A 12,422-nucleotide genomic window follows, 5' to 3' on the forward strand; every position below is an offset into this window, starting at 1 on the left:
TCAGTTCTGCCACGAACCTATTGAATCAGAATTCACATTTAACAAACTCCCCAGGTGATTTGTGTGTATATTAAAATTTGAGAATGGGGAATAAAAGGTGGTTCTATGGAAAGTAACCTCACTGAGTGATTGATCACAAATTCCCAACAGGGCAGGTCATGGTGGGTGGTCATGCCCCAGGCATGTACATTCTTAGGTAAAAGTTTTATTTTGCCTTAAGCAAGCCCTGTCCATTGTTTCTGTGCACGTAGGTTAACACATCTTTGAAATGTTCCCTTTTAAAGACCCCTCCTTCTAAAGGGTGACCACCCTTTCCGACCTGTTTCAAAAATGGACGAGAGCACATAATCTGAACTACTAACCTGTAATCCAATCCCGGCCTTGCTTTCCCCCTCCTTCCTGTACTTCCTTACATACCTTCCTTAATCTCAAATGCACAAAAGAAACTGCAAAACTGTTATTCTCTAGAGCATTTGGGATCTTACTCCCTGGTATACGCCATCAGTTTGGCTCAAATAGACTCGTTACAATTTTTTATAGGTTTGGATGTTTCTTATGTTCACAAGAAGCATAGACATAATACAAAGAAGCTATGTAGCTATGAGGAAAAGCTAGATAGTACCTCGCAAAGGGACATCTCAACTGATTGAGAAGTTAACTAAAGAGACTTTTTAGATAAGGTGAAAGATAGGGCTTGATAGGTCAAACCTACAATCCTAGGGTTTTATTTCTTTTAAGCTTTTTTTTTTAAATTATAATTGCTGTGGTCACTGTCTTGATATTGTCTCATTATTTCTGGCACAAATAAGTTAATTTCCACCAAGTTTCTTTACTTTTTATTACTCAAACAAGCCGCAGGAAGCAGAAGCTGAAAAGGAATAACAAGACAAAAAGGGAGATGACATTTGTGGAAGGCAGGGGTTGCAGGATTCATACCTTTCCCTCCCAGTCTCCCCTCAAGAGACTCAATGGTTACGAGACCAGAACTTGGGTTTTCAGATAAAATACTGATGAGACTTGAAGGACTGCACTATTTAATATTTTATTTTCATATAATTTGGACTAATATTGTTTTGTTTTACTATTTGTGAATTGTTTCCTCTGAGAATTGTTAATACATACAAGTTATTTCTTTCCATTGATTTTTGACACTTTTCTCTTTCAACTGTCTCCTCTTTTTCCTAATTAACAGTCCCCTTAGTCTCAGGTTACAACCCACAGCTGAATTATAGCCGCAGAGATGACAAAATGCCTTTTCTTTTAGTAGCAGCTTTGAATGAAGAGGTAGAGATGGAATGTGCTTCAAAATAAAAGCAATATCTCTTAGTTGAATCAAAGTAGTATGTTTTGGTACTGTCTCTAAAGGGATAACAAACCTGTTATCACAAAAAATAATTTCTCTACCTAAGAGTGACCTACAATTTTAGGGGACTGAGTTGTACTCATGAATTGATGTCCCTGTGAGTCCTATTTGGCACCCAAACCAGAAACTCTCCCCACAAAGTAAGAATGGATGGGGAGCATGTGTTGGAGAGGGAGGTGCCATCACCTCCAGCTCCCCTCCAGCTCCCCTCCAGCACTGCGGAGTCCCTGCTCGGTTCTCCCCAGGCCACTCTCTCCCCTAACCACTGTGCTCTGAGTCTGTGGGAGTGTTGCTGCAGGGTCTTCCATTATGGATCATGGATTATGTGAGTTACATTATTTCCTTCAGATATAGAAGAATGGGGGCAGGGGATAGAATCAGAGAATCAAATTGCTCCCTGAGATTAATTATTTAAAAATATGTCCTGTCTTTTTCTTTATTACTCTACCTTTATATGTCACGTGCTATTTTTCACTTTTTTTGGTCTGTTATTATAGCAGGGGACATTTGTGGAGCATTAAGTACTAGGTGTTGTTCTACATCCTTCATAGTTTTATCTAATTTGATTCTCACACTAGCTTTAGGGTAGGCACTATCATTACTGCCATCTACCTAAGGGTTAAGAAATGTACAAAATTGACACACTTTGCAAGTGATGGAGCCAGATCTGCATTTCTCATGGGTTGACTTCAGTACCCACATCTTTACATTTAGTGGTGGACCCTCTTATCACCAACCCTATGATTATGTAGGGATTAACTATTGTTTCTTTAAGCAAAAACCAATTTCTCAAGTGAGTGATGAATGTGTTATACCCCGCACTTATCAACTACACCAGTACCATGAACTGCACCTACTATGAGAGAGAAACCCCCAGCCCAGCATACCTTGCTGCTCCCGTCACAGTCTTCCAGGATGGTTGTGGTATTTTCAATGGAAATGCATTTACCCAAGGCCACGTTAATAAGCTAGGAAGCAAAATATAAAATATGTATGAAGAAACAAATATTTTAAAGTAGATCAAGACATTCAGAAAACACAGAATATAAAACTACAGGAAGGTTAAAAGACAGTTAAGTTAATAGCTCAGCAATACTTAGCACTATAAGATTTCAGTGGTTGCTGTCTCTAAGAGACATAATGTAATCTTGCTAAAGTACAGCTTCAATCTGTCAATTGAGGCCTGTGATTTAGCCACAGAGCCAACAAACAGAAGCTTTCAATTAACCCTTGCCTGGAATGCTGAAAAGGGAATGAGCAAAAGGTGGCAAGAAAAAGTAGTTATTTTCTTGGCTCAAGTTTGTCTGATGCATATATTAAAAGTCAATGCACACACTTGCAATTTAATCAAACCGACAGCTACGGGCTCTGTTGCCTGGCTGACCCCTCCAAGCTACTTGACTGCTCAGGCACTGAATCATAGATAGATAAATTGAGTCCTTCAAGAACAGCAGATTTCCAGCTGATTCCCTGTCAGAATCTTCCTAATGACTCCGGCAAGCTACAATTCATTACAGGAAAGTCATGAAAATTAATACAGAGCCAAGCTTAAAGGCACTTTCTGGCAGGCCCCCAGCTTTTTAATGGATTTGCAGGGTCAAATATAGAGGCAGCTTTCTATAAGTCACCATTTAACACAGAAAAACGTTGATTCCCTTGCCCCCTTGACATCCTGGGCAGGGCTAACGAGGCAGTGGGTTAATAGTGCAATTTAGACTTCTCAGGTTTCGAGAAGAGCTGTGTAGAACCAAGTTTCTACTCTGGAGAGCCTGCTGAGCTGGGAGGCGGTGAGGTCTTATTTGCCAGGCCCTTTCCTGTTCCCTGTGCCTAACACAGAGCTCTAACTCCGGGGCGATGATGCAGGCTGCGTAGCTCACAGAACTGCCAGCGTTCAGAACACGATGCTCCGTGAGTTGGTCCTTACTTTTCCACACACAACTTAGCTGGCAAGAAAGTAAGGGGTGCCTTCAGGGACCAGAAAATGCAGAGCAACAACAACTAAACTAAACTAATAGCAAGTGGGAAAACTGCAAATACTATAAGAAAGGGACCAAAATTTTACGGACAGGAGAAAAACTTGGGCATGGATTAGCCAGAGAGGTGGGGTTGCAGTCCTCCACACAATGATGCAAAACTGGAGTAAGGCCCTCAGTGGAATGGTGTCTTGGGAAAAACAATCTACCCTTTAGCAGAGGGACGCCACAGGGAGGCGAGATTCTGCCAGATCTAAAACCTGACAGTGACCTTCATTTGGATTTGAGATGCAAATTTACCCTTGTATTGAATATAAACCCTGACAGACCCTTGGGGCACCAAAACAACATAAAAGTAGTAGCCCGTTGGTTACTTTGGGGATGGCTGGAGTGCAAAACAAATTCTAGAAGGACGGGAACTCTGTCAGAAATCCTCAAAGAAAGCTCTGTTCACAATTTAAAATGGCAACTATGGGAGAAGACCACCCATCATTAGTAAGTGGGAGCAGTCGGAACTCACAGAAGGAATCAACCATCATGAACTTCAGAGAAGAGAGTTCATAGAGACGAATGAAGGTAGAATAATCCTGGAGATTAAAGAAAGGAAATGGCGCCTCAACTCTTCTCTGGATTTTTAACAGAGATAAATATAAACTCCTCTGCTTGTGGATTATTTAGACAATATTTTATCATCAAAGGGGTGTGGGAATCTCTGGCTTCAATACAGTTGAACAGGTGGTCTTACCCCGGAACCTTTCAGAACTTCCAGTAGGGTAATGTTTAGCTTGCTGCTCTAAGAGGGAATGTAGTGTGTTGTTTGCCAAATGTATTTGACCATGGATCCCTAGTTTTGGCAGCACAGCTAATAACATTGCTCAGAACAGTGTTTGGGAACCCCAGGTTCAATAGATTTCTTTGTATTTATTTTGTACAATTCCTTCTTCCAAGAACTGAAAGGCATTAGAAGGAAAAAGAGCAATCTTTTCTATCCTTGCCTCGCCCTCTCCCCCCTGCCCCCACCTACTTCCACACACTTCATCTGAAGATCTATTTCCTTTCTCTCTTTATCAGCGATCCCTAGAGAAATTTACTGGAGAAACCGCTTTTCTTCATAACAAAATAACGTTTTAGTTCATCTCACTCTGCATTGCCTGAAGAAAGGTCCTATTTTTTGTTTTTGTTTTTTTTGGTTTTTAATGGTAATAATGCTCCCTACTGGTTGCTTCAGAAGGAAGCAAATGACACCTTTATTAAAATTTGTCTAAGGAAGGCAACACATAGTGAGAGAAATAATTTGTTTAAATCATTTAAAAATATATTTTTTTGCATTTTGATATATAATAACTCAGGCATCAGCCAAAGGCTGTTTCATTAAGAGAACTCTTCAAAAATTTCATGGGAATGCAAACAACGTAGCCGCACAGAGGAGGCAAAAGACAGTTTTTTAGTTCCCTCTGGTGGTTAAAGCTCAGTAATGCTCTTGCTGAGATTTTGTGTGGTTAGGACAGGAAAAAATACTATGGTGAGGATTTCTTTTCTTTTCCTGTTCAAGAGATAAAATTTAAAAATATAAATTTATTTTACAGACATATCATTTGAATAGCGTATAAGTCCAGGGTATTCTTCCTACTGAGTTGCCTAAGATGAAACACCAGATTGAACTACCTGAAGCAGCACGATTCTATTTTGACCTATAAGGATGGCAATTTCATAATACATTATGGTACATACAAACAGATCATGTGTACCCACTTGTCAGTTGAATTTCATAACAACAGAACAAAACTTCAGACTACTTTCCTCTCTTTCACGATCTTCCAGGATATCCTTATACCACCAGGGAGAATAGTTTTACTAAGTCCTTGTCATGAGGAGATTTGCTACGCCAAGAATGGCTGGTTTGCACAATCTCCTTTCAAAGGTAAGCTGAAAAAAGTTGGCTTAAAAAAGCAGGCTTACTGATGTTCAAGTCTGAGAACCTCTGGCACGAAGAAAAAGGAAACTCACAGAAAATAAAACAACACTGGCAGTAAAACTTAAATGAGAAATAAAACAATAAAAGAAATAAAAAATATGCATAACTAGGGATGAGTTCCAGGTCAACGCTTGACTAACCATCTCATAACCCATCCTATGGTGAATGTTCTCACGGCTGGCCATCCTCTTCAAGTCCAGCCTCACTCCTAGAATAGGTTGAAACGGCTTTTGTCTAGTTTCTCCTCTTCCTTGATTTTTTTCCTTCGCTTTGTACTCTATCCCACCTATCTACCTTGGTTTTTTCCCTTTTGGTACATTACCTTGTGCCTTGGAATTTTCTCTGCTATTGTCTGACAATTTGTTATTTTCAACATGTCTTTGAAATCTATAAAATTCTAATTGAATCATGCCATCCCATTGTTTAACCCTACTCAGTAACTTACCATTACAAGGTAAGAGAGGAAAGAAGGAAGGAAGGATCTTTACTCTGCCTACAAGGTCCTACATGATCTGACTCCTGCCTCCCTCTTTAACTTCATCTCGTGCCATTCTTCCCTCCTCCACACCCTGACAACAACATTCATCTCCTCTCCAGTTCTTGAACCCTCAGATGGTCATCAGTCTCAGAGCTTTCACACAAGGGCATCCTTTGTGCTTGGCTGACCCTTGGCCTTTCAGACCTAGCCCTCAACATCTCCTCAGTTGACCACTCTGACTTAGAAGGATTCTTCACTGTTGGCCTGTCCCCCACGTGAAAGCCATCATATTTATTCACTCTTTACTTGCTTATTTTTATAAATTTTTTTCTCTTCTCAACTCCAAGCTCCACAAAGAAGAGGTCAGTCTACTTAATTTATCACCTGATAATTCAGTTTTAAAATACTGCCTGGTTTATTGATACTCAATAGATATTTGTTGAATTAATCAGTGAACACAACTGCCTGGAAGCCTTCCTCAAGTTTACCTTTTATTTCATCCTCAACCCTGCTTTGTCTCATCTGCACTCATACTTGGTATTTATCTATAATGTAATAATTAATTCATCCTTTCCCACACATTTTCCAAAGTATGTTGGCATTTTATTTTTATGGAGTCAGATTTCAAACTGCTGCTTGAACTTACCACACCACCAGCTCTCACAATGGGAGCTTTCAAGTCAGGAAATACATTCTCCAAGTACCATTTGAAACTCTTGCATTTTAGTTTCTTTCGAAGTTCCCGTTGTTGGGTGAGGTTTCCGACGTCCAGCCCTTGGTCTATGAGGTGATTCCCGTGGCCGTAGAACAGCTCCTTGTACTCATCAAGCCAGACCTCCGCCACCCGCACCAAGTTCCGCTCTACTGTCTTCATCCGGTCTTTGGGGAAGGAGTATGGGTTGTCATTTCTGAATATGTGGCCCACTCTGGAACAGGGAATGATCTCAATTTCGCCACCACACATCCACACCTGGAACAGTTTAATGATAAGCATCAATTATCAAATCCTTGTCCACAAATTATGAGCAATTAATGATGACAAGAAACCACCTGACTATTCCCCTCCCCCGCCCTGTTTGAAGTAGTACTCTCAACTTCTAATATCTTCTTCAATAGAAAATTAAACTCAAGAGGTTTATTTAGTTTTGTATATTGCTGTGAACCATGTTAGAATTAGTAAAATATATATTTCCCCTTCCTTCCCTTGCAATGTAAATTCCTATTTCCCTAAGAAATCCTCGCAGAATCTCAGTATGTAAAATTAGTTCCTGCTTTAGTTGAATCAGGGAAAGGAGTATGTATTTTCTTTTTTTAAAAAAAACACAACATGAAAACCATTCTCCTTGATCAGGAGCTCAAATAATACCACTTTTACTACATGTCACCCCACTGCATAGGAGAGCCATTGCTTTTTGGATGCTGTCCTCTATGGCTGCTGCCACAGCTTCAGATATTAATCAATGACTTTATAAATACCCAGAGTCCTCTGATATGTCCCCAGTTGCTGCACTATGGCCTGTCCCCAGCCAGCCCTATGGTCACTTCCTGTCATGTGTGTTCTCCAAGATAACCCATAGCTAAATTATTTCATTACTTCCAATATATTAGAAAAATGTTCCAAGAGAGTTATTTTATATTAAGTATGAATCCTACAGTGTTTACACGGGATGACAGACAATTATTTTCCCCATATTCTGATGCAGAAGCAGTGCTGTGAAATATTAGGGAACTCTAATAAATTTTATGAGTGCTATTGATTCTTCCAAATTCAATCTTGGATATGAAAACATTAATCCAGAGGCCCTAAAATTTCTGTGAAATCCTCCCCCCCACCCATCCACCCTGAGGCAGTCACATATCTGATTGTATTAGTACAATGAGACCATTTAAAACTCGTAATTGTAAATAGAATTTGAGAAACACTAGTAATACCTTGAATGACAGCTCCATATTTTCTCCACCCCAAACATCAAGCCCAGGGTCATATGTTCCAAGTTCATAAAAGTAGTTTTTATCAATAGAGAACAATCCACCTGCCATGACAGGGCACCTACAACGAGAAAAGTTTGTTTTTTTACACTTGCATTTCATGGGAGCTCAGTTGTTAGCATAGGTTGTGATGGACTTAGGAGGCTTTTCAGAATAGCTGCCAAGTGTAGGGAGGTCTTGGAATAGAGTCACAAACAGCACTTAAGTGGCAACTTCCCTGGTTCCTGGTGACAGAGCTTAATTAGAGTTGGTGGAGGTGGGGCCTGGAACTAGGATGAACTGTATCCCAAATGTTCTTTCCAGACTATTCAGATACATCCTCTTCCTAATATTATGCTGAGTTTAAGCTGAACTCTACTACTCCATTGATCTTCAACATGAGAGTCTAATAAAGGCAAAAAGGTTTTTCAGGTGCAGGATCAGAGCAAGAGTGTTAAGTTCAGGCAGATCTGGGTTTCAACCCCAATTTCTGCTTTTACTATCTATGTATCCCTGGGAAAATTACTTCACTATTTTTTAAAATCTATTTTTATTGATTTCAGAGAGAAAGGAAGAGGAAATCACTAATCAGCTGCCTCCTGCATGGTCCCTACTGGGGATTGAGCTGGTAACCTGGGCATGTGCCCTTGACCAGAATTGAACCCAGGACCCTTCAGACTGCAGGCCAATGCTCTGTCCACTGAGCCAAACCAGCTAGGGCTACTTCACTCTTTTAAGTCTCAATTTTCTCATCTCTATAGTGGGAATGCTGCCCTCTCTCTCCTAGGGTTATAGAGTGGGTTAAAAGCAGAGCGCTTGATAAATAACAGTACTCCTACTTCACTGGCTAGGGGCATCAATCCTGAAGCAGCAAACCAGGCAAGGGCTGAGTGCATAGTCTGGGCTTGGGCTTACTCTTGGAACTTGCTGGCTTGAGTCTACATAAGAACTCTCTCCGACAGGGAAAGCTCGGGGCTCCCACTCCACAGCCTGGGGCTGGCTGCCTACTTGTCCTGCAGGGCTGGACTCTGGGGCAAGTGTTAGGAAGCCTCCACTTTGGCTCCCGGTATAAGTTGTGTTCTTCAATCCAGCTTCTCCAGCAATAAAGCTCCAATTTTAATTCATATCCATCTTCTGCATCTATTTATTAATTCATTCACAGAAATTGGCAGCTTTCCCATGAAGGGTAAGACTAGATTCAAAAAAGAAAATCCTAACAGTAGCTATTATTATTATAATGATACTTCTACTACTATTATTTACTCTCTTAATTTTCACTCATCTTGATTTCAATATTATGTGTGTTTATATAGCATATATGCAATATATTCAAATAGCTTGATGATTCTCGAGTTGTAAATCCCAGAGAACAGAAATCCTATGAGTGAATTCCTCTGCATTCAGGGCTGACTAAGGGTTCAGTGGACCATTTGAAAAATGAGCTTTGGTAGTGGGAAACTATTTTCTCAGGAAAATTTTGTTTACTCTTAGACTATTGGTTATAATTGTAATTCTTGATGTCCTATTGAATGACGGGATATACTTGTTTTGTGAAATTGCTTCCTATTGCCTTATAAAAAGACACATGAGCCCTGGCTGGTGTGTCTCAGTTGGTTGAGCATCATCCCATGAACTAGGAGGTCATGGTTCAATTCCCAGTCAGGGCACATGCCCTGATTGTGGACTTGATCCCCAGTAGGGGATGTGCAGGAGGCAGCTGACAATGGTTCTTTCTCATCAATGTGTGTGTCTCTCTCTCCCTCTCCACTCCTCCCTCTCTCTAAAAACAAACTGAAAATAAAAAACCATATTTTTAAAAAGACACATGACTACTTTATAAAGTTAAATTTCACACACTTACCTTATTATATCAGTTTCTTTAATTCTGTTTTTTGCAATGACGTCTGGAGGAATTGTTCTCCAACCAAAGTTCATGGGCCACACAAAGATTCCTCTTTGAAAGTTGTCCACTGTCATGTAACTAGTTCAGGGAAAAACCAAAAGTGCTACCTGAGATCATACATGTATACTTAACTGACCCAATGCCATGTCTTGTTTAATGAATAAAACAAGTGCTTATGCAGATGACTTTAGATTATTATAAACTTTGAAATAACATTTCTAGAAAATTTATAAGTACAATTTGCATTAGTGACCAGTTGGCTGAATTGTTTATTTTTATTTTTAACTTATATTTAATAAAAAATAATATTCTGGCCATTTTTGAGGGGGGTGGAGAAATTATATATATATATATATATATATATATATATATATATATATATATTTACCACAAAAATAAGAACTAATTTTAAGGAAAATAGGTATTTTTGGTTCAGTTGAATACAAAGAAGAAAGAACTGGACAATGGTATCAAGGGTTAAGAATTTGTGATGATCAAATAAACAGATTCGCCTGCTCTGATCCCAAGATAGGTATTATGTACTAGTATTTCCATTTATTTAAATGGATAAACTGTATTTCTTAGATTTGCAAAAATGCACCCATGACGAGTGTAATCAGTACTTTCTGTTGCTGCTGGTTAAAGACTCACTTAGAAGCATCTTGTGGAAGATGACAATATTACCTCATATCCTTATCATTGATGACTTCAATTACTGGACAGGCTACTTTTTTTCTACTTAAATAAACTCTTTCCAGAAGAGGTTCCAACCAACCAATGTTACATTCCACGTGAGAATCTAAGAATGTCAACACATCACCTAAAGAGCCAGAAAAAAAAATGTGATATAAGATCTTAGATATTGTTCTAGAAGTGTGGTTGTAAAGGCAGAAGTCTTTTTTTTTCCTCACTGAATTCCTTGTCCCTGTAATTTTGTTTTACAATGAAAATAAAAGAAATTTTGTTTGTAGTAGTTGCATGGGGCAAGTACCATTTATGTTTGCGAAAAAAAATTGATACTCCACATAGAATGGGTAGCCAAGACTCTGAAGGGAATATTTAGCATTAGAAGTAGTTGCTTATGTCCTTCTAAAGAGATGTGTCCCAATAACTCTGGGGGTGGAGAATTGGGATTTTGTTCTGCAGAAGAGCAGGAGAAGTTTGAGATTCCACATTTGGCCTTAGGAATGATGAAGAGGAAAAACTGCTCTGCATAATAGGGGTGAAAAGCAGTTAAGGTAGAGGAAGCAGGAAGAGTAGGAGGCAATGTTAAAATGGTTGTTTAATGGGTCTAGAGTTTGAGTTTTGCAAGATGAAAAGAGTTCTGAGATTGGTTGCAAACAATGTAAATATACTTCACAATACAGAGCTATATACTTAAAATAGTTAAGATGCTAAAATTTTATGTTATTCATATTTTATCACAATTTTAAAATTGTGATAAAAAATAAGAGGGGGAAAAAAAACTTGGAGACCAGAATTATTTATTAAGAATTCTTTTTAAAAAATTAGTTGTGTGAAGTAACAGTCTTTCTCTTCTCAATGAAATCTCAGCAGTATCTACATTGTTCCAAACAGTGTGTGTGTGTGTGTGTGTGTGTGTGTGATATTAATAATACTCAGAGGAATCTGGCTTGGCCAAAATCCTACGTGGAATCTTTTAGGCTCTACCATAGGCAATTACAAAGGCTTTACCCCGAAGGCTTCATGAAGGAAGCCACCCTCCCCTGGAAAATTTGGTGCACAGCTGGTGCACTGGAGGGAGGTGCAGTTGAGGACTCAGGCCTTCCCTCCCTCTCAGCTGGACACGCTTTTATGGATATCTGTGTTCCTAGCCCAGGTTTTTCCATTTGGAGGCCTCTTTCTCAGGCTGATATCTCTGCCTCATCTATGGGAGGTGGGTGGATCTTGAAAACGTTTTTGTACACTCTGACTCAGTACTTTTCTTTTATAAAAAATATATTTTTAGTGATTTCAGAGAGGACGGAAGAGGGAGAGATAGAAACATCAATGATGAGAGAGAATCATTGATAGGCTGCCTCCTGCATGCCCCCTACTGGGCATGTGCCTTGACCAGGACTTTCTTCTTCTTTAGCTTCTTTACTTACACTATGGCAGCAAGTGATGAAAGCCGTGACTGTACTTTCATTTGGGCTCATTGCGTTAATTGATCACTCTGACACCTGGCTGCTCTCCCCTGCTCTTGACAAACCTTTAATAACATCATTTATCATCTATTAAGTGCTTGCTCTATGCCAGACACTGTCGTAAGCATTATACATGGTTGTATTTAATCCTTACAATAAACCTGAAGTATAGGTCTAAATTTATTCCCATTTAAGAGATAAGAAAACTGAGGAACAAAGAACCCTAGCTGCTCCCACTCCACTTCTGTCCATTCAGACCCAGAGTTCAAATAGCAGTTTCTGCTAGACCCTAGCCCTATCCCCACAACAGGCTTAAAGGGTCAAAGGGGTTGGATCATCTTCCTCAGGCCCCAGTGGCAGCAGAATGGGTCCCCACACTTGCCTTCAATTCCCGCCTGTCCCAGATCCCCACAAAGTTTCTCATTCACTTGTTGCCAGGACCGGAGGGAAATCGCATCTGTCTAAATACAGTGGTTCTCAACCTGTGGGTCCCGACTCCTTTGGCGGTCGAACGACCCTTTCACAGGAGTCGCCTAAGACCATCCTGCACATCACTTGATCTTAGCTAAAAGGCCGATAAGCGATGACCATCCTGCATATCAGATATTTACATGA

At 39.7% G+C, this 12,422-nt stretch overlaps 1 protein-coding gene across 1 annotated transcript in view; it reads right to left on the reverse strand.

Moving 5' to 3' along the window:
- The window catches only part of GALNT5 (polypeptide N-acetylgalactosaminyltransferase 5), a 42,368-nt gene that overhangs the window by 4,795 nt on the left and 25,151 nt on the right, over positions 1-12,422 (reverse strand). Inside the window, exons 4-8 of the mRNA XM_006091257.3 lie at positions 10,345-10,480; positions 9,619-9,738; positions 7,722-7,839; positions 6,436-6,759; positions 2,251-2,331 (exon numbers count right to left, since the gene is read on the reverse strand). Coding sequence (XP_006091319.1) covers positions 2,251-2,331; positions 6,436-6,759; positions 7,722-7,839; positions 9,619-9,738; positions 10,345-10,480 — 779 coding nt within the window. The remainder of the gene's footprint in view (positions 1-2,250; positions 2,332-6,435; positions 6,760-7,721; positions 7,840-9,618; positions 9,739-10,344; positions 10,481-12,422) is intronic.

The sequence above is a fragment of the Myotis lucifugus genome, unplaced genomic scaffold (genome assembly GCF_000147115.1).
Source record: "Myotis lucifugus unplaced genomic scaffold, Myoluc2.0 scaffold_89, whole genome shotgun sequence".
Taxonomy (NCBI): Eukaryota; Metazoa; Chordata; class Mammalia; order Chiroptera; family Vespertilionidae; genus Myotis; species Myotis lucifugus.